General features: G+C 52.0%; 3 protein-coding genes across 3 annotated transcripts; 2 read left to right on the top strand and 1 right to left on the bottom strand.

Annotated features, from left to right (window-relative positions):
* Positions 1 to 2,723: 2,723 nt before the first annotated feature.
* On the bottom strand, positions 2,724 to 6,347 carry EVX2 (even-skipped homeobox 2). The gene is made up of 3 exons (XM_070800502.1): positions 5,921 to 6,347; positions 4,746 to 5,023; positions 2,724 to 3,443 (listed from the first exon to the last, which is right to left on the bottom strand). The coding sequence occupies exons 1-3, from the start codon at positions 6,345 to 6,347 to the stop codon at positions 2,724 to 2,726; spliced, it is 1,425 nt and encodes a 474-aa protein (XP_070656603.1).
* Positions 6,348 to 15,025: 8,678 nt separating this feature from the next.
* Positions 15,026 to 18,301, top strand: HOXD13 (homeobox D13). The gene is made up of 2 exons (XM_019983153.2): positions 15,026 to 15,800; positions 16,587 to 18,301. Exons 1-2 carry the CDS (start codon positions 15,026 to 15,028, stop codon positions 16,835 to 16,837), a joined length of 1,026 nt encoding a protein of 341 aa, XP_019838712.2. The 3' UTR covers positions 16,838 to 18,301.
* Positions 18,302 to 21,912: 3,611 nt separating this feature from the next.
* On the top strand, positions 21,913 to 22,873 carry HOXD12 (homeobox D12). Its single transcript, XM_019984945.2, has 2 exons — positions 21,913 to 22,483; positions 22,635 to 22,873. Exons 1-2 carry the CDS (start codon positions 21,913 to 21,915, stop codon positions 22,871 to 22,873), a joined length of 810 nt encoding a protein of 269 aa, XP_019840504.2.
* The last annotated feature ends 3,504 nt before the right edge of the window (positions 22,874 to 26,377 follow it).

Genomic DNA, 26,377 nt, shown 5'->3' with positions numbered 1-26,377 from the left:
CATAACCCTGGATGCCACAGTTAAAAACAAACACCAGCACGCACCGTTTTGCAATCTCTTAAACAAATAAAATCACTTTGATTTAAATAACATTTATTTTACATGACCAAACACAATAAATAATGTAATATACAAAGCTTTATAATTATTGCACATTTGTAAAATATCTTACAGTGAGTTCATACAGCCAGCAATATTTAAAGCACAAAGACTTTATTTACAATTTTTTAATATAATAATCAGATCCAATGGACCTAACATAAGATGAATTTATGTTAATTTGACCAACCAGCGTTCTCATCAATTATATATATTTTGGAGGGAAATGTAAACATTATTGCCTAAAGTATTTATATACATCTGATAGCTGATCATAAGAAAGGATTTTAACAATCTACAAAGGTAAAGCTGATAAAAGGGTACCATATTTTGGTTTACTTTATTTAGCCTTAAATTATATATTAATATTTTTAATGTAAACGCAGTAAGAGCTGTAATAATCAATTTTAACACAAGTAGTCTCATCGCTTTAAAGAAAAAAGAAAACAAAAAATTGAGCTTTAGATCATTGCTATTTCATTGGGAAGTTCTCTAATATTTTATGGGAATATTTTAATAGACTCCAGGGAAAATACTGTTTCCCCTTGAAATATTTTCCATTTGATGAAAATAACAATTTCCCCTGTAAAGTGAATTCTTTCAAAAGTTTCCTGAAAGCCTATTTTTAGGAAATAAATTTTTAAAATCCAGTGTCTTTAACACAAGTATGTCAGAACACAAATTTGAAATAAATCACAGAAAAGAGTGCCAATGGGTATATATGGATGTGTGTGTATCTCTTATGTTTAAGAGAACAGATATTTATATATGTATGTATATATACATATATATACACACACATACAGGAATCTGTAGGTAGCACACCTACATTAAATACACACACATACCCACTTCGCTGGGTCTAAACGTGCACTAGCAAGTTATTTTAGGGCTTCAGCTCTTCAGAAAATCTCATTATGTGAGGAGCGAAGTGGCTCTGCGGGGAGCATTATGGAAATATCTGGGCTTGATTTAATGAGGCTGTTCACATTGGTGGAATATCAACTTAACAGAGAAAAGTCTACCCAGGGCGTCCAAGTTACCAAAATGAAAATTGGCAATTGAGATGATAAGAACGTGGCTTTCTTCTGCGAAATCACTTCAGGTAACAGAGATAACATTAAATAACATACATTCTATGCACCAAGAACATTGTTTTATGTACCGAGTCTCTTATCCGTCTCTCCTAATGACTTCCCTTAGCGGGTTGTTAGTACTTGACAGCAGGTCTCCGTGCGGGGAACTTTTCTCCAATTCCACATTCAAAGGAGGTCCATCAGAGAGCATGATTGGCAATTTTCGTCATAATCTGCACATTATTAGCATCAAAATTGACGTGGCAGTTAACACCGGTGTGTTTTGATGTGCCTTTCTTCAAGTTCAAGGAAACCCCTCCAGTAGCCAGGGTTGGCAGAGCCGGTCTCAGCAACCCAGCGGTGGCTTTGCAGAGGCGAAGGCGCAATAGACATGCGTGAGAAATAAGCCAAGAACCCTTTTACCCGAGGAAGAGGAAAGCGAGGAGGGAAGGGGGTGAAGGGAATGGAGTTCGAACTTAGAAAAGCATCTAAGTAAATGCTTCAGGATAATATATATCTAGAGATTCAAGTATTTCCCAGATGGAGTGGAACCCAGTCGTTGGAAAACTAAGCTGAAAACGATTCTTCAAATACTACGAGATCGTTCAGTCTTGCCCTCCTCATCCCTCCGTTTGCCTTTCCTCCCCTGGTCTGGCTGTGCCACTCTTATTAACCATTACTTTTTGCACAAGAATATGCAAGACGCCTCCAACCCAAACCGAAGATCAGAAGAGAGACCGGCAGTGGGCCGAGAGAGGAGGCGGGACTGCGCCTCTTCGCATCTCGGCTTCGTGGCTTTGTCCTTCCCGGGACCGCGGTCACAGCCCCAACATCCTTGTCCCCTGCACGCAGTAAACACTCTCTACACCCGCGGCCGCCCGCACTCTCCATCCGCCCTCTAGGCCTTCTCAGACCTCCATTCTTCCGCTGTCCTCGTATAGGGCCCCTAACAAGCTCAGGCTAAGAGAAAAACTGCTACCTCCTCTACCCTCGTTTAAAGAAAATAAAAGAAAGGATGGAAGAAACACAGCAGCAGCGGGAACAACCGGGTGGATTCCCCCCCCTCCCCCCGCACACCACACTAGCACACACCATTCCCTACTCTGTTGTGGTTTTCCGTTGCTTTTGGCCACGTGGCTCAGCCGAGAAACTAGGCCTGACGGCTTCAGCCTGGGCCCGAGACCACAGCGGACTGGTTTCGGGGGCGAGGAGATTGTCTTGGGGAGACCAAGAGCTCAGGACAGAGGCAGGAAGCGGGGTCTGGGCGACGGGAAACACACTTAAAAGGAGGGGAGGCGGCAGGGTAGAAAATACAAAAATAGAAATAATTTGAGGGGACGCAAGCCGGGCTTTCCGAGCTGGCTCTTTCCCCCCAACTCGGGGCAAGTTCCCTGCGACCTCCCGCGCCGGGGCGCCCCCTGGCGAGAGCCTCAGCAGCAGGCGGAGCGCAGAGGGCACGTGGGCGCAAAGAGGGCATGGGGGGCGCTCAGGGGACTCCCGGGGCACACTCGGAGCGTCGGGCGCAGCCCCCTGGCGGCGGCGACGTAGTTATCTGGTGAGCGGCGCCTCGTCCCTCTGGTCCGGAGGGCTCACGGCGGTCTTGCTTAGCACAGCGGCTGAGTAGGGCAGAAAGCCGCTCTCAGAGCGCGGCGCCGCACCGCTGCAGCCGAAGTCCGAGCCCCCGGCGGCCCCTGCGCTGCCGCCGCCACCCCCGCTGCCCCCGCCGCCACCCCGGGAGCCCAGAGCGGCGGCGGCGGCGGCAGCGGCGGCTGCGGCCGACTGACTGCTGTGGCAACTGAGGCACGAGCAGGGTGCGGAACCGCCGCTGGGGGGCGCCCCGGCCGCCGCGGCCGAAGAGGCCGCGGCCGCCGCAGCTGCAGCAGCCGCCGCGGCCGAAGCCGCGCTGTTGAGCCCGGCGGCAGCCGCCGGCGTCTGGTAGAGGCCCGGGTGACGGAAGCTGCACAGCAGCTCGGGGCGCGAGTAGGGATGCGAGAGGGCGCGGAAGGTGTCCAGCGGGCGGATGGAAGTGGCGAAGGGTGATGAGGCCGCGGCGGCTGCGCCGGAGGCCGCAGCCGCCGCGGCCGCGGCCGTGACACCCACGTGCGGGTAGTAGTGCAGCGGCACGTGCGAGTGGAAAGGGTAGGGCAGGCTTCCGGTGGCGGCCGCGTGCGTCATCATGTAGGTGTAGAAGCTGGGGTCGGCCGGGTGCGGCCACGACATGGCCAGACGCTGCCGCTTGTCCTTCATGCGCCGGTTCTGGAACCATACCTGTGGGGAGAGTCGCGCCGCGGCCCCAGTTAGGGAGCGCCCGGAGGCCCCAGCCCCCGCCCCGGGCCTCCCCGCCCCTCCCAGACCTCGGAATGGCCTGGCCTACGCCCCTCCGACCGGGCCGAGTCCTCTCTTCCAGCTGAGACAGTGTGAGCGGCAATGTGAAGCGCCGTAGGCACACTCTCCTCAGCGAAAATAATCTTCTTTCCTATGTCCGATTGCTGCGGCTCCTGGAGCTTCTATTCTCTAGCTTTAGACTGCGCTTCCTCGTCCCAACCCAACCTTTCCTCTCTTTCTCGCCACCCACAGGTTGCCCGGCCTCGCTGAGCACCCGTCTCTCAATCCCAGGATTTGCACGAGGATTCTAGGGCTCCTTTGAAGAGAAGCTGCCACCGCAGCTTTTGTAAAAAGTCGCCGCGTGAGGTCTTGAGTCCTCTGAGCTGTGAGGAATTGTCCCGAGGGGCATGGGTCCGGTTCTGATATTGAAGGGATGATTTTGTTGGAATCATTTGCTTCAAATGAATGGCGGGAACAACATCCTCTTAAACTGGGAAGGGGACTTTTCTACCCCTCCCAACACAGTATCTAATGAAGACATCATTCGTCACAACTCTAAATTAAAGAAAGCCCGACCAAACCGAAGAGAGACTTTCACACTCCTCCCCATCCCATGGAGTTTCCTCTTTTCTTTTTTTATAATGCCAGATCCTCCTTGAAGAGTTCACCAAGTCGCCCAACCTCCCGGCTATCTTTCCTGGATGTAAAATAAAATTAATCACCTAAAGAGATGTTAATAAGGACAATTTCGTTGTTCCCCCCAGGAGCTTGCTTTCTTTCCCGTTGCCCAGGAGAAAAATGTTTAGAAAACTATTTCTCAACCCCATCGATTTTTAAAAATACACTATCTTTCTCTTTGTAACGATTTATGTGAAAAATAAACCTCCAAGATCAAGAGCAATTGAAAAGTTTCACCTCTGGTTCGTGCCAGAGCAACAAAGACCAGCTGTCTTTGCCGCCGAGGGGAAAGTGGAGCCGTGGAGAAGGGTTAGGGGCACCTGAGCACGCGCTGGGCGGAGGCGAGCATTTTCGGCATGGGCTGCGCCATTCGGAGCCCTTCCCAGGTCAGCCAGACCGGCTAGACCTTCGGATACGGCAACTGAGAAATAAATATGCCAATTCCTTTGGTGACTCTCCCCGTGGGTTTTCAGGCCCTCAGCTAAACCTAGTCGCCCAAAAAGGAGAAATAAAAATCAACCCACACACCCGGGGGAGGCTAGAACAGGCGCGTGCTGGAATCAATACCTTGATAGTGGTTTCGGGAAGGTTGAGTGCAGCGGCTAGCTCGCACCGGCGTGGCCGCGACACATAGTTCTCCCGGTAGAACTCCTTCTCCAGGCGGGCGATCTGTTCGCGGGTGAACGCCGTGCGGTAGCGCCGCACCTGATCCGCGCCAGAGCCGGAGCCGCCCAGCGCCGTGCCCCCGCCGCTGCCGCCGCCGCCGCCGCCTCCATGCAGGCTGCCGAGGCCGGAGCCTGTCGCAGACGTCGTGGTGCCCGCGACTGAGCCACTCTCTGCGAACCCTGCCAAACAAACGGCCGGCAGCGCATGAGTCACTGTAGGACCGAGATCCCCGCGCTGAGGCTGCACGCGGATGGGGGAAGCCACGAGAGGAAGGCGAGGCGCTGCCTAAATTGATGGGGTCTGTCATGTTTACAAATTGCTGCCGTTAATGGAATCAATAAAGTTTGGGGAGCCCTTCATAACCAAATAATAGGAACTCAATTAAGGACGGTAGTTTTGTTTTAATAATTGGAAAATTTCAACTCAGGAGGAAAACTGGCCAAGGGAAAAAGCCTACATCTAAACTCAGTTTGGGAAGCTCTGGATTTTCCTTGATCTGGAGACCGCAGGGCAGCTTTCTGTCGGCCTCTAACCTTCCTTTGACTGGCTCTGGAATTTTGTTTAAAATATTTCAAGATTCGAAAGACAGCAACAACTCAAACTGGAACCATTGAGGGGTGAACTCTACTTTTCAACTTTCTCCCGCTGACCCAAGAGGGTCTCCCAAAGGTGCCCAGCGAGGCTCCCTTGACTTATTTAGAATGCTTCCTCCGCTCGGCCTCGGGGTTCAGAGGCCGCGGAGTTCAGAGCAGCTGCCCAGGGCACCCTTCCCCCGGACAGACTCAGTGGATGGCTCGGGGTCGATCGGCTCGCACGGGCGTTTAGACCCGCAAGCGGAAAACCTTTTCTCCGACTTAGGAGCGAGGGCAGGCCGTAGGCCTGCGTCTCTCTGGGAGGCTCAAGGAGCAGAGCCGGAGGGCACGGTCCCACGCCTGCGTCCCGCCCCCGCCCGAACCAGCTCGGTGCAGCTTGCTGCAGAGGGTCGGAGAGGGGCAAAGGCACCACGAAGGGCCCGCAGGGCAGCGAAGGAACAGAGAGAATGGGACTGGAGAGCGCGGCGCGGGCAGCGCGATTACCTTTGCCATTGTTTTCCTTGAGCGGAACCGCTCCGAGGCCGCCAGGGGAGCGCAGCGCCGAGCAGCCCACCTCCACGTCGCTGCTCATGTCTGCCTCGGCGGCCGCCTCTGAATAATGACCCGGCTTTTTTCGGCCCTCCGCGGCAGACGCGATTTCGGAGGAGACGGTGCTTTCGCTGCTCGGGTGCTGCAGGTTGAACAAAGTGTCTATTTCGAATTTGCCCTTGGCAGGGAGGTCTCCCAAAGCGCTGTGCAGGGGGGCGGACGGCAGGCGCGGGCTGAGGCGAGCCGGGTGCTGCGAATTTTCCAGGGCCTCAAGCACAGCATTGCCAGCCGAGTCGGACAAATTGGAGAATCTCTTGCCGGTCGTAGGGCTGTGCAGCCCTCTCTCCATCAGAATCATCTCTTTTCTTATTCTTTCCATCATTTCAGCTTTCTAAAAAATGTCACAGTGGCCCGGCTGTCCCGTCCTAATGATGGGCTGCGCCGAGGGCTAATTCTCATTCAGCCCCAGCGAGCGCCTCTAAATATTATTATCTCTTTTGGAGGGAGGCGGAAAAATTGTGGGATGCCAGAGCGAGGGAATGACTGGTCAAAATGACCCATACATCCTTCCGAGCCCGAGATGTCATTCATCAAAAAGTAGCGCTCGCTCGTCATTAAGGTACGAATGACGCTGTTCGAATAATCATTTATTGTAACAGGTTTATAAGCAAATAAATACACGTTCCTGTCAGTGGGTAATGAAGGCGGCTTCAGAGCAGACAAATAGATCCAGGTAGGAGGCGAGAAGAGACAAGAAGTGAGGAGGAAGTCTCCGGTCCTTTGCCCGCTCAGAGCCGGTTCTGCTCGCCCGGGGGTTTGGCCTCGGGGGTGAAATTGACAGTCTGATTAATAGAGCGCGCCGCGGCACATTTCCCCCTTCATTTAGGGGCATCATTACGCTCTCAGTTTGCTGGGTTGCCCCTTAGGTCCTAATCATGCAGCGCCTTCCTCATTTTTCCTCGGACATAGATACGTGTTAAATAATAGATAATGCTTTGATTTTCCAGAGTAGATCGTCGGGAAGTGGGGTTTTTTTTTTTTTTTTTACATTTACAAGAGGGAGGGGGGACAAGGGGGAGGATGTTGGAAGAGTTGCGTAAGGAGAAGACCTTGCGCTCCTGTCTGGATTACTTATCTTTAGAATTTCAGAACCAAATATGTGTTTTATTTAACAAATAGGACGCCGAGTTCTCTCCCTCCCCACTTCATCGCAGCCTGGCTGCTCTCCTCCCACCCCAGAAGGGAGAGAGGGAGAGAGAGAATCTCCTAGAGTTTTGAAAGCACTTCAGTGCTACGTGGCTGGGGAGGTGCGTTGGGCCCGCGCCTCCAAACGGAAATCATTAGGTCCTCTCAGATTTTTTAACACCGTTTGCAGAGTGAGTTCTGAACTTGAAGTCCCGGGTTTTTCACTTTTATAATCCTGCTGATGGATAGGCTTCTCGCCTACGCATTTTCCCTGGGGGAAATGAACTCGGCTGGACGATTTCATAGCAGAATTCTACAGCTAACTTTAAACACAGTCGCAATTTACAGCGCCATATGGGCGGCCCCAATTCCACTTTTACGTTGCCAGCTTTCCCCCAACCCCTTCTCACATCGAATTATTTGTGGCAAAGTCGCTGGATTTCGAGGTCAAAGATGAGAAAAAACAGTCTTGGTTCCCTTCCCTACCATCCTCCCGCCCTCTCTTTCCCACTGTGCCCTTCTTCTTTCTCGCCTTCCTCCCTTCTCCCGCCCCAGCCCCTTACCTGTGGCCTCGGATAATCTCTGCGCTGGGTCTGCGCGCGAAAAATCGCGGACTAGCCTTGCCGCTGCTCCTCGCGACCTGAGCTTGGCGGCTGAGCCTCTTGGTGATAACTTTGATGGTCATAATGACGCTGGAGGCAACCATTTTAACGAAGATCAATCTTCACCCAAGGCCGTTGCGCGTCTCCTCCCTCGCTTGCGCGCCACGGTGCTCGGACCCCCAACTAGCTGTACAAGTCCACCTACCAGCTGCCCAGGGGGAGAGGTCCACGACCGCAGGCAGGAACAAGGGCGGATAGAGACAAGACTGGGATATCGGCCTGTGGAGCTTCCAAAGAGGCGGAGAGACCCTGGCAATCTGGGGGCTAGTCTCGGGTCCTGCATCCCCGCCTTACCGCCAACCCAGACCCCAACCCAGACCCCCCCCCATTTCCTCCCTGCCGCCACACCCAGGACCTAGGGGGTGCGTTAGGGGCAAACCCGAGATCTATTTGCCCATCTCTCTGTTGGCGCTTTCCTTTTAACCTTGTACCCATTGGGGGAGTCAGGAATGTAAGAGGAGACGAGGTGTGAAATATATTTATATACATTTATACACACAGTCAATGCCAAAAGTTTCTCTCCTGTTCCCCTTGGCACCAACTTAAACGCGAGCCTTGCTTCGAAAATCAATCCCACCTCTTTAAGGTTATAAACGGAATTCTACCCCCAAAGGTGAAAAATGGAAAGCTGGAGCACCTGCCTGGTGGCTGGGGAGGTGAGAGGTGGGAAGCAAAGTGAGAGTCGGGAGTTCGGAGGAAGACATCATCCGCTTCCACCTCGGCCCCTGCCCCAGAGGCCACCTGATTCCAAGCACTATGAGCCCTTCTCGCGCTAGCTTTCAGGCCATTAACGTGGTCCGAGCTCAGCCGAGCGGATGCCCCCACCTTTCCTTCCCTGCTCCATAGTCCGGGTGCCCAGTTTCACAATCTCTGGCAGGCCGCGCCCAGAGGAGGGGGGCTGTCCCAGGAACTTGGGAAGTGTTCCCCCTAGTCCCACTTAGCTTTGGGGACTGAACGGGACACTTCGGTCCAGGCTCTGGTCCGTGGGCGGGTCAAGGCCCTGGCAGCGGGTGGGATCCGCGGAGGAGCGACTTAAGCGGAAGTCACGAATGTCTTTATTGCTGTCGTTTGGCGCCCCCGTCTGTTTTCCTAGCGGTTTCAGCGGCTGTGAGCTACTTTCAATCGCAGGAACCGCCGCTGGGTGGCTGGGTCGCAGCCCCTTTCTCCTTCACCCCGTGGGTGGGTCTCCAACTTCTTCCCTTCCTGTGGGACCCTTCGGCTCTAGTGCCAAAGCCTGTGGCAAACCGTACCTCAGTCTGATGGAAAGGGAGAACACCATTTCTTGGCGACACCTTCATTTATTAGTGGTTTTGAAAACTATTTTGCACATTTTAAATAACACTAATATTGCTATTCTAGCACGTTTATTATGAAAAGTACATTCGATACCATGTCAGGAAAACTCTTCACACTAAAAGACACCTATAATTGTTCATGAAGTCCGTTTAGCAGACAGTGTTTCATGGGAGACACTGAACATTCCAATATTTAATGTCCCTTAATTTATTTAGATTTCACATTTACTAGTAGTAGTAATACTGGCCGACCTGTATGGAGCTTTTACTCTGAAATTACAAGTGCTTTTTACATATATTAGCTCCTCTAAAACTCACAACTATAGAAATTGATTCTATTACTATCCCTTTTTCAGAGATGAGAACCTTTCTACATGGAGGTTAGACAACTTGCTTGTGATTTAAGTTATCGCTGATCGCATCCAAACTATACTGTATTATAAAGCTTTGGGCAGCATTTTTGGTTGGTTCTTTTATTTTGCATGTGTCTTCTTTAAATATAGGCCTACCTCAAAAACATTTAGTCTGTATAGAGGTAGTGAGAAGACTGACACAATTCTGTTGAGGGTTATTATTGAAATGCCCAAACCTTGCACCTCTGGAATGTCCAGGCTGAGACTGGGTACGGCCTGTCAAAAGCCCCTGGTTTTCAGACACACCATCCAGGCCACCAGGACTCCCTACTCACTACCAAGGCACAAGACTCACTCACTCAAAAATAAAAGTCAACCCATGCCCGCACGGTTTGGCAGGAATTTTTAAGACGCGTTGGGGGTGAGGGTTCAGGAAGGCTTTCTCCAAAAGGACTGAAAAGCACTTTTTGCTCCAAAGGAGGAATTACATGAAAGAGGCCTAAATTTGTTGTTGTTGTTGTTAGGCCTCCAGACTAAATATCTGTTTCTTGAGCAGTGGCGGGTCCTGCGAGGTGAAGTGGTAAACACTTTTCGCTTACGACTGAAGGTAATGAAAATGTGTGCAGGCTGTCCGAAAGGTGAAGGGTACCCGTAGAGCCCGAGATGCCGTGGAGCCCCCAAAACCTCTCTGGGGCCTGTCTCCTGACTTCGGAGGAAGACTCCTAGCGAACGGGGCTCAAAACTGGCAGGTCCACAGCGGGACGCAAGCCCTCTCCAGGACAGGGGCCGCTGGGTGGAGGGGGAGAGCAGGACGGCTAGGTCCTGGGCTTCGATCTCCGGGTACATTTTCTTTAGGCTTAGTGCCGCTGCCACGGCTCGGGGGTTTCGGTTTATTAGCAAAGATGTGGGTCTGGCGACTCCAGCGCGGACTCTGTTACTGGCAAACTTTTGCTGCCGTCCCTCTGCAGGCCGGCCTCGCGCTCTCCCTCCCGGGCCTCTCTGGCTGCGTCTATTTCTTCTTCTCTTTTCTCCTACAGTCCTGCGCCCACTGGACCGCCTTGGGTGGGGGCTGGGAGGGTATTTTCTCCCTGGACTCCTGGACTAACACGACTCGCTGCCTGCCTGAAGCCCGCGCGCCCTCCGACGCGACAGGAAAACTTGCAGGGACATCTAGCGCCGGACCTGGGGAACTGCGCGCGGTCCAGCCGGGACGCTAAGCCGCATCACTTACTCTTCCGCCTCCTTCCCTTCTCCTCCTCCCCGCCCCCCACCCCAACCCCCGCCCCTTCGTGGTTAGGCATTTCCCTACACTTCATCCCTTCGTTCTGTCGATGACCACAAGTGGATTTCCCACAGGGACAGCGGGGCTCTGCGGAATGCGGGGGAGGAAGGAGAGACAGAGAGACTTACTTATTTTCTTTCATCTCAAAGGGCCGACAGAGTGAGCACTTACTGGACTTCAGTTACTGATACTGCTGGAGAAGTATTCCAAGGACAACCTCACACCTTGAGTTGTCGGACAAAACAGGGGAAGATGGTTTGCAGGCCCTGCGGGCGGCGGGGGGGGGGGGGGGGGCAACAAGTTATCGGGTTCTTCCTCCAGCTCTGCACCCACGCTGCGGCGTCCCCTTCGTAGTGAGGTTAGTGCTTCTGTGAGAGGGAAGACTCTCCCTGTGCTTAATTCCCTCCAGGACTGGAGGAGCCCACCGCCCTGCGGGAGGTAAACCTGGTTTCACCAAATAACACTTCGGTTTGAAGCGGTTTTTTGTTGTTGTTGCAAACAATTTACATTTAATAAAGCCTGTGTTGTTAAATTCAAACGGAATACATCTCAGACACAGAAAGTGCCTAAACTCAAGATTCTGCTGTCTCGTTTTTGCTAACGACCCCTTTCTTTACCCCGGGTTTGTTGTTGTTTTTAATCCTTTCGATATTTCCAGCCTGAGTGAAACTGGGTATTGCCTGCAGAGGGAAATTAGCTCCAAAGTTGGCAGAGCACAGACTTGGTCTTAACCAAGAACTGTCCAGCCTGTTCCACTGGATTTAAGACTTTACTTTGGAATTAAGACTATTTCTACGCTGCAGTTTTGGCTTCTTATAGGTTAATTAGGGTGGTGTCCTGCACTTTCTGGTGTGGCCATCAAAGAAAACATTTTCAAAGTAGTTCCTGCGACTCCATTCTGTTAGGACCAGGTTATTGTTGTAATGGCCACCGATTAAGTGATTAATTGAGCTCGATGCTTTCTTGGCGAGGGGAGGAACTTATGTTCTTCAATAAATCTAAATTGCAGCCTGTATCTACCCATTCCCCAGTCCAGGACAGGGACATGATCTGAAATATCAGCCACAAGGAGGAAAAAAGAGGATGTGACTTCCAGAACAGCATCAATTCCCAAAAAAGAGTGTTTGGGCAGGCTAAGGAGGGAAAGGAGCAAGTGGGAGAGGAGAGCAGGGCTTTGGTCAATGAAGGGCCATCTTGAAAGGTGGCAAAACTGGTTTCAGTGAATAACTGCACATCAGTTTTTGGAGACTGCAAAGATTTTCATGTAACAAAGACTATTTCTGTTGTTAAAGCCCCAACATAATACACCCCCTCAACATACACATACAATCTGTGCTCCTGGCCAGCTAAAGAAAAAATTTCCCATGAAGTTTAAACCTAAAATCAGCTTGGATACAGGGTATACAGGATATACAAGTTAAATGAAATGTTTCTGCAAGTTCAGCCTCAAAATTCCTCCACTACCTACCACTCTGAGTTGTAAACTGTGTGTCATCTTAGTTCATAAACAGAGCAGCCCTGACTTTGCCTGGTACTCAACCACAGCCCCATGATCTAATAGCAGAAGTTGCCCTGGGGTGCTGGGTTTAGGGGGCCTTCACAGGATCAAGTCAGAACCTCCTTCCTAAGGGGAATCCCCTCCTCCAGGGCCAGGATCTAGAAAGCTGTACTGGAAGAGAATACAACTACAGAATAGCAAGAGGCTAGGCTTATTGTTCAAAACCTCCCTGGTCTCTGAATATCCACTGGCTAGGATGGGTAGAGTAACTCCATGTCTTGCCAGAGTTCCACAAGGAAACTAGAGACATGGCCACCATTGAGAAGTGTCTTTCACAGAGCATTAATTCAGACTTTGCTTCCAGTCCTGAACAAATTACTTTGCTGCATGGACAATTAAGCCAAAAATGAGGGGCTGTCTGAAATCAGAAAAACTTGACAAGTCCTTCCTTCTCATCTTAATGTCATTTTCCTCATTTTTAAGCATATAACCAGTCATTAATATGTATTAACAGATAAAAATGGAACAGAAATTCCAGAACTCAAAATCACAGTGATATTTAGTTTTAAGAGGCTGAAAGTTCGTTGGTTCCAGTTACGTTTTAGAAATATTTCGATAAATTTGTTGAGGTCACAGAAAAAATTTTTTCAAGTATCTACATGTTTTCCCTCTCTGAGAAAAAGAAAAGGATACAAAGGAAAAATAAGAGCATTTCAGGGCGGCCTCCATGATTGGTTTGGTAATGATATTGTTGGGTAAAGAGACCCTAGCCAAACTCTTCCAAAAAGTCAGCAACCTTGTTACCTGGCTCTGGCTGGTATTAAACAAACAAACAAAAAATCCAGCTTCTCTTGCTAACTTCTGCCTTCTCTCAAGTAGCCAAAATTGTTCTCACCAGCAGAGTTACAGTCCCTACAATTTTCTGCAGAGGCTTAGGCCCCTCCTGTCTCGAATTGATCATGAACATGTCTAAGACTTCAAAAAGGTCAAGTCTCCTGCTTTTCCTTTCCAGCGCCCCTCTCATAACTTTCCCCTTTATTTGAGCCTTTTATGGTTACTGCGTTTTGCGTGTCAACACTCCCAACACCACCAGCCCACCCTGCGATGTCTGACCAGGCCCAAGACGACCTCCCTGGCTCTTTTGCTTGCCCCATCCGGGTCCTGTCTTGGTCCAGAAACAGCAGGGCTAGGTGACAGGCTGGCCTCACCAATCACAAGCTCGTGGAAGCGATTTTCTTGGAAATGGGCTGGCCTGGGGAGCTAATCCTACAGAACAAAATGGGCTCGCTCTGAGGGCTCTCCCACACACTCCAATATCCTCGGCTCATTAGATGTAACGTTGCTTCTAAAGTGGATCCTTAAATTTGCCACAGGACTCACACCAGACAATGGCTAAGATGGTGGATGATGGGTTGGGATTCTGTGGCCGAGTAATGGAAGGAAGTGTTGAAAAGGCTTCAGGGTTGTGATCCCCGCACCCTGGCAGGGCTGTCTGGGGCCCGCTCTACCCCCTCGAAGTCAGACCCTGTTGCTTTGGGCTGTTCCCACTACAAGCCCCAAGTTTGCTTGGGAAAAACACTCTCTTAATCTGCCCCTCTCGATTCTCTGCAGTTGGCAGCTAGGAAAAGAAAGCGAAACAAAGGTCCCTGGGAAAGTGAAGTTTTCAATTAATTGGTGTGAGTAACGGGCGGGGGTGGGTGGTGGCTGCAAAATGCATGAGGCAGTTCGGCTGCAGGGCGAGGCGCAGAAGTTTCCAGGAGGGCGGCAGAGAAGCTTTCTGCGGACCCGGGGAGGCTGAGCGAGGGCTCGGGAGCCCAGCTCAGGAGGCGACTCCCGGCTGGCTTGACTGTAGAGGCGAATAGCGTGGACCAGGCTTCCGGACTTTTCTCGGGTTCGCCGCTCCGAGGACCGGTCTTTCGTCCGCTTGATTTACTTGTAAGTCTCTGCCTCCCGCCCACAGGGCGGCTTCGTGGGCATTTTCCGGGTGGACAGTGTGTGCAAACTGGGGCGGAGGGGGTTGTGCTTCAATTGGTCTTAATTCGGAGGATCGCCTGGGAGAACTTGCATTAAAAGCCTTCGCCCTGTAACAACGCGCAAGGTAGGGAAAATTAGCTCCCTCGGGTTTGGGGTCTAGGTCAGCTAATCCCAGGCATTAAGCAACAGGATCAAAACCCGTCTGTTTTCACATCATTCTGATCATCTCTGTCCTTTGCCTTCATTTAGTTGTGCAGCTCAGGAAGCCGAGGAGAGGTGGCAAAAACAGCCGTGGCCGAGACAAGGCGCAGGCCTCGGCGCCCGCCTCGGTCGCAGACAGGGCCCAGGATGGGCGGTCGCGCAATCAGCTCGTGGGGGTGGCTGCGCCGCAAACGCCTGAGTCCGGGGGCGGGCGGAAAGGGGCGGTGGGCTGCACAAGAGCTGGGGAGGGGTAGGGGCCTGGGTGGGTGGGTCCCGGGCCCCGGCCGGGAGCCAGGCTCTCCTGCGCCCCCCATTCCCACGTGGCCCCGCGCAGCCAATGGCACGGCCCCGAGCGGGAGCCCTCGGGGAGGGAGGCGGCCCCCCGACCGGCCCAGGCCCCCTCCCAACCTGAACTTCGTTTTTATAAACGTCCCGCGATGAGCTAACCTGTTGGAGGGCGGGCGGGCGGGAGGCGGGAGGCTCTCAGAGGGAGAGAGGGCGAGAGGAAGAGGGCGGGAGCGAGAGAACAGGAGAGAAAGGAGAGGGAGGAGGCGCGCAGCGCCATGGTGTCCTGCACGGGGCCGGGGCCGGGGCCGGGCCGGGCCGGGCCATGAGCCGTGCCGCGAGCTGGGACATGGACGGGCTGCGGGCGGACGGCGGGGCCGGCGGGGCGGCCCCGGCCTCCTCGTCCTCCTCCTCCTCTGTGGCGGCAGCGGCGCCGGGCCAGTGTCGCGGCTTCCTCTCGGCGCCAGTGTTCGCCGGCACACACTCTGGGCGCGCTGCGGCCGCGGCGGCGGCAGCGGCCGCGGCCGCGGCGGCGGCCTCAGGCTTCGCATACCCGGGGACCTCTGAACGCGCGGGCTCCGCCTCGTCGTCGTCATCTTCGGCTGTGGTCGCGGCGCGCCCGGAGGCGCCCTCCGCCAAAGAGTGCCCGGCGCCCGGCGCAGCTGCTGCAGCGCCCCCGGGCGCCCCAGCCCTGGGTTACGGCTACCACTTCGGCAACGGCTACTATAGCTGCCGCATGTCGCACGGCGTGGGCTTACAGCAGAATGCTCTCAAGTCGTCGCCGCACGCCTCGCTGGGAGGCTTCCCGGTGGAGAAGTACATGGACGTGTCGGGCCTGGCAAGCAGCAGCGTACCAGCCAACGAGGTGCCCGCGCGAGCCAAGGAGGTGTCTTTCTATCAGGGCTACACGAGTCCCTACCAGCATGTGCCCGGCTACATCGACATGGTGTCTACCTTCGGCTCCGGGGAGCCTCGGCACGAGGCGTACATCTCCATGGAAGGCTACCAGTCTTGGACGCTGGCCAACGGGTGGAACAGCCAGGTGTACTGCGCCAAGGACCAGCCACAGGGCTCTCACTTTTGGAAGTCATCCTTTCCAGGTAGGGACGTTGGGAAAGGGAAAAGGGCAAGAGGGAGAAATGCAGGGAGGGAGGTAGAGGAAGAGAGAAAGAAGGAAAAGAAAGGACTGGGAGTCTGCGCCCCTACTTGGGAATTGAGTGCCTGTCCTCCTCCCCCAACCGCGGTTAAACCCAGTGGAACAGTTTGTGTGAAATCTGTAAATTCATCCCTTGATTAAACTGACTCTCTTACAACCCTTTTCTTCCTGTGTGTGGGCATAGGCCTATTTTTCTCCTAAAGTTGAAGGTCTTTGCTGCCCTTCGCCCAGGCCTTGGCCCCTCCTCCCCAAAGAGGTGTCATGAAGTTGAGCCCCACTTTCCAAGGACATGAATGCCCCAGAATGCCACTAAAGCTTCCAAGAGCCCTCAAGTTCCAAGGAACACAAGAAATCAAAGTCTGAACAAACAGCCTGGGCTTTTTCTTAAGTCTATGTATGTTCGTATGTTTGCAACCAGCATTTGCAGAAACTGTCCTTAGGAGAGCCCCCAACAACCACACCATAAAATCGCAGGCTTGTTAAGATGCCGGTGTAAGAAACCATGATGATCCATCAAATTGGCCTTCACTTTGAAGTGTAAATAATCTTTCTCTAATAATGTGTAAATAAAATGTCTGTATAAATAATAATAAAATGTAAACAGCCTGGCTTTCTTCATTCTCTATACCCTCTCCAAGTCTACACACACAGTCCCCAGCGGTGTGCTCCATATATCCCCATCTAATTTTTCCCGTGCTGTTTTTTTTTGTTTTTGTTTTTTAAATACCAGGGGATGTGGCTCTAAATCAGCCAGACATGTGTGTCTACCGTCGGGGGAGAAAGAAGAGGGTGCCCTACACCAAACTGCAGCTCAAAGAACTGGAGAACGAGTACGCCGTTAACAAGTTCATTAACAAGGACAAGCGGCGGCGAATCTCGGCTGCCACGAACCTATCTGAGAGACAAGTGACCATTTGGTTTCAGAACCGAAGAGTGAAAGACAAGAAAATCGTCTCCAAGCTCAAAGACACTGTCTCCTGATGTGGGCCAGATTGGCCACAGAGTTTAAATGCTTTCAGTTGCCTCCAAAAGACTTTTGGAAAGACTTGAATATGTATTTAATTCCCCCAATCCCCTGCCAGTGATGGCAAATTTTGTGAATTGTTTTTCTCTTTTCCCCTTATCTGGCTCTAAAACCTTTTGCTGCCCAACCTTTGTACTTCTGTTTCTTTCTTATTATTGATTTTGCTCTTGTCTAGGTTTATTTTTTATGACTTTTTAATGTTCTGTTTCTCCCTCCAGGCCAGTATAAAGGACTTGAAGTATTTTTGAATAATCCCCCCAAATGAATTTCAGAAGTGCCATTCTGATTTTAGGGTTTTATTTTTTAAATCGCTCTTTATGCCTATTTCCAGCATTTACTATCTTCATAATCCATTAGGGCAGAAGGATTTGGATTTGCAGTCATTCATATCCTGTGATTGGGTAATTGAATCATTAGCTCTCAGCAGTCACCCTGGGGCAAATGGAAACAGCTCTGGGCAAGCAGTATTCTAGGGTCCTTGGGACAGTCTGAAAACAGGAGGCTGGAGGTACTGTGATGGCTTTTAAAGCAGCTGCCTTATTAAATAGGGTTTGTATCAATAGTGGAGTGAAGACAATCTTTCCAACATTGGGTCGTTTGCTGTTGTATGTGTACAATACGCCCTGTAGATTTGTGCTTTTATAATCTTTAATTTGGAAATAATGTGTCTTCATGGATGCTTTCATTTCTCTAGACAGAGATATTTAAATGTCTGCAATTCGCAGAGTGACCCATGGATGGTATAAGTGCATTCCCTCTCCTTGGCCTCCAATTTGTGGGGCTAGAATTGAGGCCATCTTCTAAGTTCCCTTAAAGAGGTTTGAATCGATGTGGCCATGGGTGGGAACTTTAATCCAGAACCCAGTGAAGAACTTGACTGAACAAATGTATTGGGCTCTTTTGGAGCTTAAAGCATCTAACAAATGTGGGAAATGTGGAGCTCTGAAGTCCAGGAAGAAAAAAATAAAAGATGTCTCTGAAAATGAAGATAAATAACTACTTTTAAAGTGCTGCATATTTATACAACTGAGATTATTTTTGTAGATGCAATGTCTGTGAGCTGAGACACATGGGCAGTGCTTCAGGCATTTAAAAATCACTTTTTACTCCTAGGGAGATGCAAATAAACAGAACTCTCTTGTTTATTCTGAGTCTTTATACATTAGTTTTCTTTTTCCAAGCTCTTGTTGCCTCTAGAAACTGTTCTTATTTATTATAAAATCTTGTTATCCCAAATGCCATGGTTCCCTGTAGATGAAGGAAATGCAACACCAGTTCTGGTCTCTAAAACCTCCAGGCTCTGCACTTCCATCATCCTTTTCCCCTCCTTTTCCGTGGCTTTAACATAAATAGTGATATCTTTAAATTAGGATATAATTTGTGGTGTCTAAAATTATATTTTTCTACCAGACCAGCTTTAAAAAAGTCCCCAATAAAATTCTACTTCTCTTTGAAAAGAAAATTATCAGTTTATTCAAATGGCTTTATTTTTTAAACCAATATAATATATATGTGCTCGGGTTGGCGATTTTCTTCCTAGAAAGGCTGTTATAAATATCTATTCTAGGAAGGTCTTGAAATTAGTCATATCCATATTTGGAAACTGAAAAAGAAACATTTCAGGCTTATCCCTTATCGCTTTCTCCCGGCAGTCTGCATACAGCAGTTGAAGGCTGAAACCATAATTATACACCCTAAACCTCTAGACGCAATTTTTAGGCACTAGGAACTTTATTTCTGAGGGCTTTTTGCCACTCAGGGAAATGGCCGCTAAGGAACTGGATGCCTCCTCGTTGTTAGCGCCCGGGCTCAATGATTTCAATGGCTGCTAACTTTTTGGTATGCGAGTTAAATATAGTTGTTTAAAACCTCACACAATATGTAAACTCTTCTAGTGGGAGAATTTCCCTATGGATCTGCCAGAGAAAACTCAGAGACCCAAAGTTTAGAGCTACTTTCGTTTTCTCCGCATCGGCTTGATTTTCACCCCCCCCCCCCCCCCCATATCTTGCAACCGACTGCGAGTAGGCAACTTCTTTTTAATTGAGAGACAGGCAGACAGGAGCAGAGACAGAGAGAATAGGAAAAGTGACCACGATTCAATCTCTCAATAAGAAATAACCCCTGAAAATGGGGCCACACCGTCCTGACGTTCCACTTCGGTTAGAGTCACTAACATATTTCTCTTTTTCTCACAAGATGTGTTTTTATTTAAAATGGGCCTGTTTCCCTTCTCCATCGTCGTTCCTCTCCCCTTCTTTTCTTTTTGTAAATTCCAGACTCCACAACCGCACCCCATCTCCCAGGTCCATTTCTCAGGTTTCCTGCCGTGGATGGTAGGGAGGGTTGCCTCGAGGTTTTCCTTTCATCTGTAGTTCGCTGGTCAATTTTCCCCGCCTAAGAGAAACAGGAGGATTGCTGAAGGTGAAAACTGCGTTCAAACGCTCTCCAGTGGAATTTGAATTGACGGCTAAATCAATAACAGATGAAGACTTTGTTATTTATATGCATTCCTTTTATATTCCGAATTGAGCGGAGCCGATCAACGGCCGGAGGGCTGATAGGGAGACCCACGAGGCGAACGGAGGAAGCTTCGGGGAGAGGCCTTTGCTGCGGGTGGAGACTGAAAGGCCACCGGCAGAGCGCCTCCAAAACCTGGCAGGTTTCGAGCGCCGCCGGTGGAGAATCGAGGCCCCCGCGTCTACGCGCGATCCAAGAGGCGAAGAAGACTTCGGAGCTGGGACTTACCGCCAAAGGGGTGGCCGCGACCCTTCCCAGTCTCTGGCAGCCATCCGGATCCCTGTGGCTCCGCCGTCCCGGCCAGTCTTGCCGCTACCATCTCTGGCGTTTCGAGATGCTTGACCGCGCCTGGCCGCGGGCCGTGACGGCACAGGCTGGCGACCCCAGGCCGGCTGAGCCGTCCTTCACTGTTGATCTTGACCGTGCGGCGGCGCCTCCCCAGGCGTGGAGCTCGCTCGCCATCTCCTGGGCAGTAGGCGGCATTGGCAGAGCTCGCCTTGTAACTCCGCGACCAAATCCTCCTTTCCCATTCTGCAGTTCACCAGCCAAGCCTCTGACACCCTCCCACTTCGCCGCCCTCCTTCACTCCCTCCCTCCCTGTCCCCAGCCTGCCAGCTCTAACATACAACTTTGTCTGCTGGACCTAGGAAATCATAAGCCCAGAAGATGAGGTGGGGCAGCTGGGCATCATCTGAGCCAAGGAGAAAAGAGAGTCTAGTTGTTCGTCTTTTCTATTTCTCTCTTGATTCCTTTATACCTCTAGTCCCGTTGGGCAAACCGCAGCAAGCACCCGCCTAAGCGTCCGAAGTAGACACCCCTGGACCTGGAAATGGTACTGAGATAGGAAGACAAAAGACTGCAGGCACCCCTTGGAACTGGAACTTTCAGACTTAGGGAGGTTGTAGCTCCTCGAAAACAGGGCGAGTTTCCCTGAGAGCCTAGGCTCCCTAAGTCCCCAGGAACTGAGGTTGCAGCGCGTGCCTACACCCCCCACGAAAGGACAAGGGAATGGAATATTTCTCTGTTTCTGAGCTCCTAAGGAAACTCTGACGGAGCCCTGTGGAGCCCAGACTTGCCACCCCACCCCCATCCCCACCCCCTACCCCCGCCCCAGAGCGAGGGGAAGAGGCCGATTGCGTTCCCCAGAGCCGCCCAATTGGTCGCCATAACTCACACAATAAAGTCGCAGCGCGGTGGTCAGCCTTGCCCTCCGGCGGCGCCTGTGTGGTCTCCTTGCCGGAGCTGGCGGTCTAACCAATTCCAGCTTGGCTCGGGGACCGCGAGGCGGGCTGCAGGCTGGGGCGGAGGCGGGTCGCTGGGGGTCTTGGGACCGGAGGCAAGAAAGGAGGATCCTGAGCCCTCTGGCCACACTGGACCGGAGGAACTGCGGCCGGGGGCTGCCGCATTGCTCCCAGCAAGGGAGCGCTGCCGCCCGCCTCCCTGTTCGCCAGACCTCCGAACCCGCCAGCGGCCCGCGCGCCCCTGGAGGCGCGGAGCAGAGGAACGCAGTTAGTCCGCGGCCTCGGTGTGCCTCGGTGTGCCCCGCTGTTCCCGGCCGGTGGCTCTGGTCTTCTGTTCTTCAACACCAGGTCAGGGGAGCTCGCTCTACTGCACGCCACGGAGTGAATGAACACCTTGGAACTCTGGTTTGCTGGGTGTAATCGCCAAGGTGAACTGCTGGCCACTAAAAGAATGTAGCCTTTGGCCACGATTGTCCAATCAAGCAGCCCGGGTCCCCAGGCCAGCACTCTACAGGGACCTGGATGCTGACTGTACTAGGAGCAGAAGGCTGGGCCATGGTGAAGCACACCAGGAGTGATGTGAAGCCTCCTTCCTGGGCGCCAAACTTGGGCAGAATTTGTGATGCATTTCTCTTCTATCAGCAAACTATGCCTGCAGCCTGGGACCTGGGGCTCAGGCAGCCCTGGGTTTTCACTGCCAGGTCACCTGTGCACAGTCCAGTACAGAGGGATGAGGTGGGGAGGGACGGGGTAGGACTAGCTTTGCTAAGGCCTACAGACCGAGGATGGCCTTACCAGACCAAGGGCTCTCTGGACAAGCCAGGAAGTGCACCCTACTGGAAAAGGCCTCAGCTGCAGGTGAAAGCTGGTAAAAGTAAGCCTGACCCAAGTAGCCAGCAGAAAATGGGAGTGCAAAGTCAGTCAAGACCAAGAAGGGTCCCAAGGGACATTAAGGCAGAGGTACCCGATGCTCAATGCCCCCTAGCTCTTGAAATCGTCCAGGAAACTCAAAGAGGCTTCCATCTTCTCTCAGTATGACTTGGCTCGGCCTGGCAACCTCGTCCTTCGCCATCGAATATTGCGGGTGTTATCATAATACCCTGAATGGGGGCGGGGGCGAGGGAAATGGGTCGGGGGATGTAGGCGGTGCTGAAATGACCGGCTTTGAAGAACCTGCAGGCGAAGTTTCGTCCAATCGTCTGAGCCTGTCCCTCTTATTCCCGGTTGTAACTAAATACTGCTGCGAGCGCAGCCCAAGCCCTTTGTTGGAGATGTGTGAGCGCAGTCTCTACAGAGCGGGCTATGTGGGCTCGCTTCTGAATCTGCAGTCGCCCGACTCCTTCTACTTTTCCAACCTGCGGCCGAATGGCGGCCAGTTGGCCGCACTTCCCCCTATCTCGTACCCACGCGGCGCGCTGCCCTGGGCCACCACGCCCGCCTCCTGCGCCCCAGCGCAGCCTGCTGGTGCCACCGCCTTCGGCAGCTTTCCCCAGCCCTACCTGGCTGGCTCTGGGCCTCTCGGCCTGCAGCCCCTGGGCGCCAAGGACGGATCCGAAGAACAGGCCAAGTATTATACTCCCGACGCGGCCGCGGAGCCGGAGGAGCGTGGCCGTGCGCGGCCGCCCTTCATCCCGGAGTCTAGTCTGGCCCCTGCGGCCGCTGCTCTCAAAGCGGCCAAATACGACTACACGGGTATGGGCCGCGTCGCGCCGGGCTCTTCAACCCTTCTCGAGGGGACACCCTGCTCCGCCGGTTTCAAGGACGACGCCAAAGGCCCGCTCAACTTGAACATGACAATGCAGGCGGGCGTCGCCTCCTGCCTGCGACCTTCGCTGCCCGACGGTAAAGGGTGGCCAGGCTCCCCGAGCAAAGCTCCCCGGGCCGGGGTGGGAGGTGGGGTGCTGGGGAGAGTGTGTAGAGGGAGGGAAGCCGCCAGGGGCGGGCAGGCAACTGGGAGCGGGCCGGGCTGACTTGGGTTGGGGCTGTGTTGCAGGCCTACCGTGGGGGGCGGCCCCGGGGAGGGCCCGAAAGAAGCGGAAACCCTACACAAAGCAGCAGATTGCGGAACTGGAGAATGAATTCCTTCTCAACGAATTCATCAACCGGCAGAAGCGCAAGGAATTGTCCAACAGGCTAAACCTCAGCGACCAGCAAGTCAAAATTTGGTTCCAGAACCGGCGTATGAAGAAGAAGCGCGTGGTGCTGCGCGAGCAGGCGCTGGCGTTGTACTAGCCCCGTGTGTGTCCCCGGCCGAGCTGGGCCTGCCTTTTTTTCAAGGCCTGGCCGTGAAGGAAGATGGGGCTTTTTCTTCTGCTCCTTCTCCACTGGTTCCAGGTACCCTCCCTCTCAGACAGCAGCCCCAGAAGCCTGCAGGAGATTTGTTTGGAAACCTGGCCAGTTAAGCGTCCCTGCTTTCCCCCTTTCTCAGAGAAACCTGCAGAAGTCGCAGCCTCGGCCTTGAGGTTTCCAGAGTGGAAGTCTAGGGTCACCTGTCCTAACTCTTAGCTGGGGTACTATCCCTCAGATTCACTTTAGCGCCTTTGTACTAGCATTTCTGCTTCCACCTGATTCGTCTTCCTATCTCCTCCTCCCCAGCCCTTTCTGCATCCAGCAGACACCTTACTAGGGCTCAGAGTGAAACTGAATTTAGGAAGACCTCCCTAGCAGAGTAGAAAGGGCTGACGGCACAATTCTGTCTCTTTGCAGCCAAACTCCTTGTGGCAAAGCCAGGATCTTGACTCTGGAGGAAGGAAAGGGCACCATTCTCCCTTGGGAGGACAGTAGCTGCCTTAGACCTTCAGGAGGAAAAAGGAGTAAGGGGGCGTGGTGGCCAGACAAACTCCAGAGACACCTTGGAGTCCAGGCTGGGCTGGCCCCTCCAGCTGGGCTGAATGGATTGGGCACTTCCTTCCCTTGGATGGGATGAGGGAGGCTGGGGCTCCACAGCAAATGGCCATCTCCAGATGGACTGGTAAAATCCCCATTTCTCCCACAACCTCACACATACCTATGCTAGGGCCCTCCACTTTGTAACTGGACCCCCAGAGCTGAACTCTGGTGAGGCAAGCTCCTAGTTGGCTTTGAGGCTGAGTTGCACCAGGAGGAAGGGAAACATCCAGGGGGAGGTGGGAGTGAGCCAGGAAAGGGGGGGGGGGTCTTAGAGTCTGCCTGTCCATAAGGCTTTCCTGGAGAGGTGGGAAAAGGTGTCCACTCTGTCTTTCTTTCTTGAATTATGGTAATGAACCACTGCAGGGAGAGGTGAAGTCTCTCCCACCAGCCAGAAATCAGGAGGGTTAGAAAGGAGGCCCTTCAGATCCTCAGCCCCCTCTCTTCTCTCAACCAAGCAGAGAGAAGCAGAAGTTCTCTCTCCTCATTCTCTTCACCGCCCACCAGATTCACCAGGGGCCCCACTGCTGTACTCTTTCTGAGGCCATGTCTGACCTGCTCCAGCAGAGCCTGAGAGATTATGGGCCCTGGCAGGCTTGCTCTGTGGAGGGTGGGGTTGCTGAATGCCAGGTAGAGATGTCCTGGGTGTGTTGGGGTGTCCTGCCTTGATTTCAGTGACCCTAAGGGCCCCCCAAGCTCCTTCTATCATCTCTGCCCCTTCTCCACCTCCTTCAGAGAAATAGCTCCCTCTCTTCTAGTGAGATGCACCACAGCCAAAGAGTTGAAGATTTTTTCTCAAAAGTACAATGATGATTTATTCTCAGTGAAAGACCAAGAATTTTCAGTACAAGATCTGGAATGGACCTCATGGGGCACCCTGAGCCTCAGCCCAACTGACCTCAGTTGATGTTTAGATGAATTGCATTTTCTCTGCTATCTAATAATTTTTGTACCTGTTTTGTTTATTTTGTCAAAAACAATAGCTTGTATGTATCAGACATACAGAAATGTTTTCAGTGGAAATAAATATCCAAGTCCCAGTCAAGCTGTCACAGGACTGCTGTCGGTTTTTCAAAATGTTTCAGATTCTTTTCTAATGTATTTCAGGTCACCAAATTCGTTTTTCTTTCCTGGTTGCTGTTTCACTATGGCTGTCGACTTGACTGTTCATTAAATGAGAAAATGGCTTCCAAGTTAGTCAGGAAATGGTGTATAAAAGCCTATGAACAAAACATATAAAATACCAAGGTAGGGGAACCATGAGCAGCTTTCAGCGTGTCCCACACACTAAGTGAACCCTCGGCTTGTTGCTGGCCGGGACTTCTGCATTCTGCCTAAATTCTCAAACTTTGAAGCTTGCTGTTATCAGGGGGCTGCCAAGATATGAGGTTCCTTTGACTTCAATACAAAACGTCTCTCCCTGCCATGTTTTTCCAGTCAGGCTTCTTGTGAATAGGCTACGTCCTGTGGAAATCCTCCATACTGGTTCCTCTGCCAGGAGCCCAGCAGCCTCCCTTAGCAAATGTGGACCCGGCACCCTCTAGGTCTTCAGAGCTTCTAAACCAGGCCAGGAAACCTGGGGCCTGCTCAGTATTCTGAGCTCTTGCAGACCCCAGCTCCCTGCTAGCTCAGAGATGGAAACTAGAGAATTAGTAGCTTTTAGCAAGTGGAAGAATTAGAAAAACGTTAAGTCTCTAATTTTGAGCATTCAATGGTTCCAACTCCCCTTCTCTGAAGCAAATCTGATGAAATATATTTTAAACAGCTCCTTTTAAAAAAAGAAAAATGAAGCAAGAAGCTGCTGAGGGAGGCCCTATTATTTAGAAATGCTGGTAGGGCTCAGGGAGGCAATGGTATCAGAACTGAGTCTCTCTGAGTCCGGTAAGGTTTGCCCCCTTCAAAATAACCAAACAAAGGCAGAGGCCACACTCGGACCTCAGGTATGGCCGGCTGGGTAAAGGGCCAGGGAACCGGACTTAGACCAAGGCCCTAAGACAACACAGGGAGACCATTTCCTCTGCACTATACGCCATTATATCATTGTGTTCTTTCGCTTTAGCCTGGGATGTAGGATGGAAGGAGATATTCGTGAAGACCACTCCCCAAAGAGATTGAAATTATCCTAAGTGTAAAATTTTGTCTCTTGATTGGAGCTTCAATAGTGTTTTTCAAATCCATCCCTTTTGCTGATCCACACGAATATAAAGGCGGTGGTGTCCTTTCTCCCTTCCTAACCAAAGTCCCAGCAGGGATTTGGAAGCACGATGAAATCTGAAAAAAACAAATACCCCAGCAAAATGCTGAAATCTGAATGTTTAACATTCCCTCGCACAAAGACAAATGCGTCCTCCGAAATGCTGCAGTCCAGGCGGGCCTCTTGACCAAAGAAAAGGTTTTTAAACAAGGAAAAACGGCTCGGTCTGGCTTTCAACCGGCTGAGAGCTCAGAGGGCCGGCCAGGAGACGCTTTTAAGGCCTGGGGGCTCTCCCCAAGGGAGGCGGGATGGAGAGGCTTCCGGGAGGCGGGCGCGTGGAGGAGAAACCCAGAACCGTTGTAAATATTCATGTCTGTGGGGGTGGGGGGAGGGTGTGCCCCTTCACCCCGCCTCTTCCAGCTGCACCCACCCCCCCTTAGTGGGGGCGGGGGACACACCGGCTGTCCGACCGTCCTTGGACAAAGGTAATCTCCCCACATTTTTGTTCTTCGGTCACTTGACTTAGGGAGCCCATTCCGAAGACTTTTCAGGGAAGGGACAGGCTCTGGGTGTTTCCCTGCGTTTCTCCTCTTCTTTCGTTTCCTAAAAGAGCATAAATAATTAAAGTTTGGCAGGGAGGAAAAGCTTTCTTGCAG

The sequence above is a fragment of the Bos indicus genome, chromosome 2 (assembly GCF_029378745.1).
Source record: "Bos indicus isolate NIAB-ARS_2022 breed Sahiwal x Tharparkar chromosome 2, NIAB-ARS_B.indTharparkar_mat_pri_1.0, whole genome shotgun sequence".
Taxonomy (NCBI): Eukaryota; Metazoa; Chordata; class Mammalia; order Artiodactyla; family Bovidae; genus Bos; species Bos indicus.
Note: the sequence above shows the minus strand (reverse complement) of the source record. Positions and strands in the feature narration are given on the sequence as shown.

What these genes read in the sequence shown, in the direction of transcription:
- HOXD12 (XM_019984945.2), top strand. Translation starts at nt 21,913, where the DNA reads ATGTGTGAGCGCAGTCTCTACAGAGCGGGCTATGTGGGCTCGCTTCTG. An exon ending in GCGACCTTCGCTGCCCGACG is followed by an intron (nt 22,484 to 22,634) that starts GTAAAGGGTGGC and finishes GCTGTGTTGCAG; the next exon opens with GCCTACCGTGGGGGGCGGCC.
- HOXD13 (XM_019983153.2), top strand. Translation starts at nt 15,026, where the DNA reads ATGAGCCGTGCCGCGAGCTGGGACATGGACGGGCTGCGGGCGGACGGC. An exon ending in TTGGAAGTCATCCTTTCCAG is followed by an intron (nt 15,801 to 16,586) that starts GTAGGGACGTTG and finishes TTTAAATACCAG; the next exon opens with GGGATGTGGCTCTAAATCAG.
- EVX2 (XM_070800502.1), bottom strand. Translation starts at nt 6,347, where the DNA reads ATGATGGAAAGAATAAGAAAAGAGATGATTCTGATGGAGAGAGGGCTG. An exon ending in CAAGGAAAACAATGGCAAAG is followed by an intron (nt 5,024 to 5,920) that starts GTAATCGCGCTG and finishes TTTGTTTGGCAG; the next exon opens with GGTTCGCAGAGAGTGGCTCA. An exon ending in TTCCCGAAACCACTATCAAG is followed by an intron (nt 3,444 to 4,745) that starts GTATTGATTCCA and finishes CTCTCCCCACAG; the next exon opens with GTATGGTTCCAGAACCGGCG.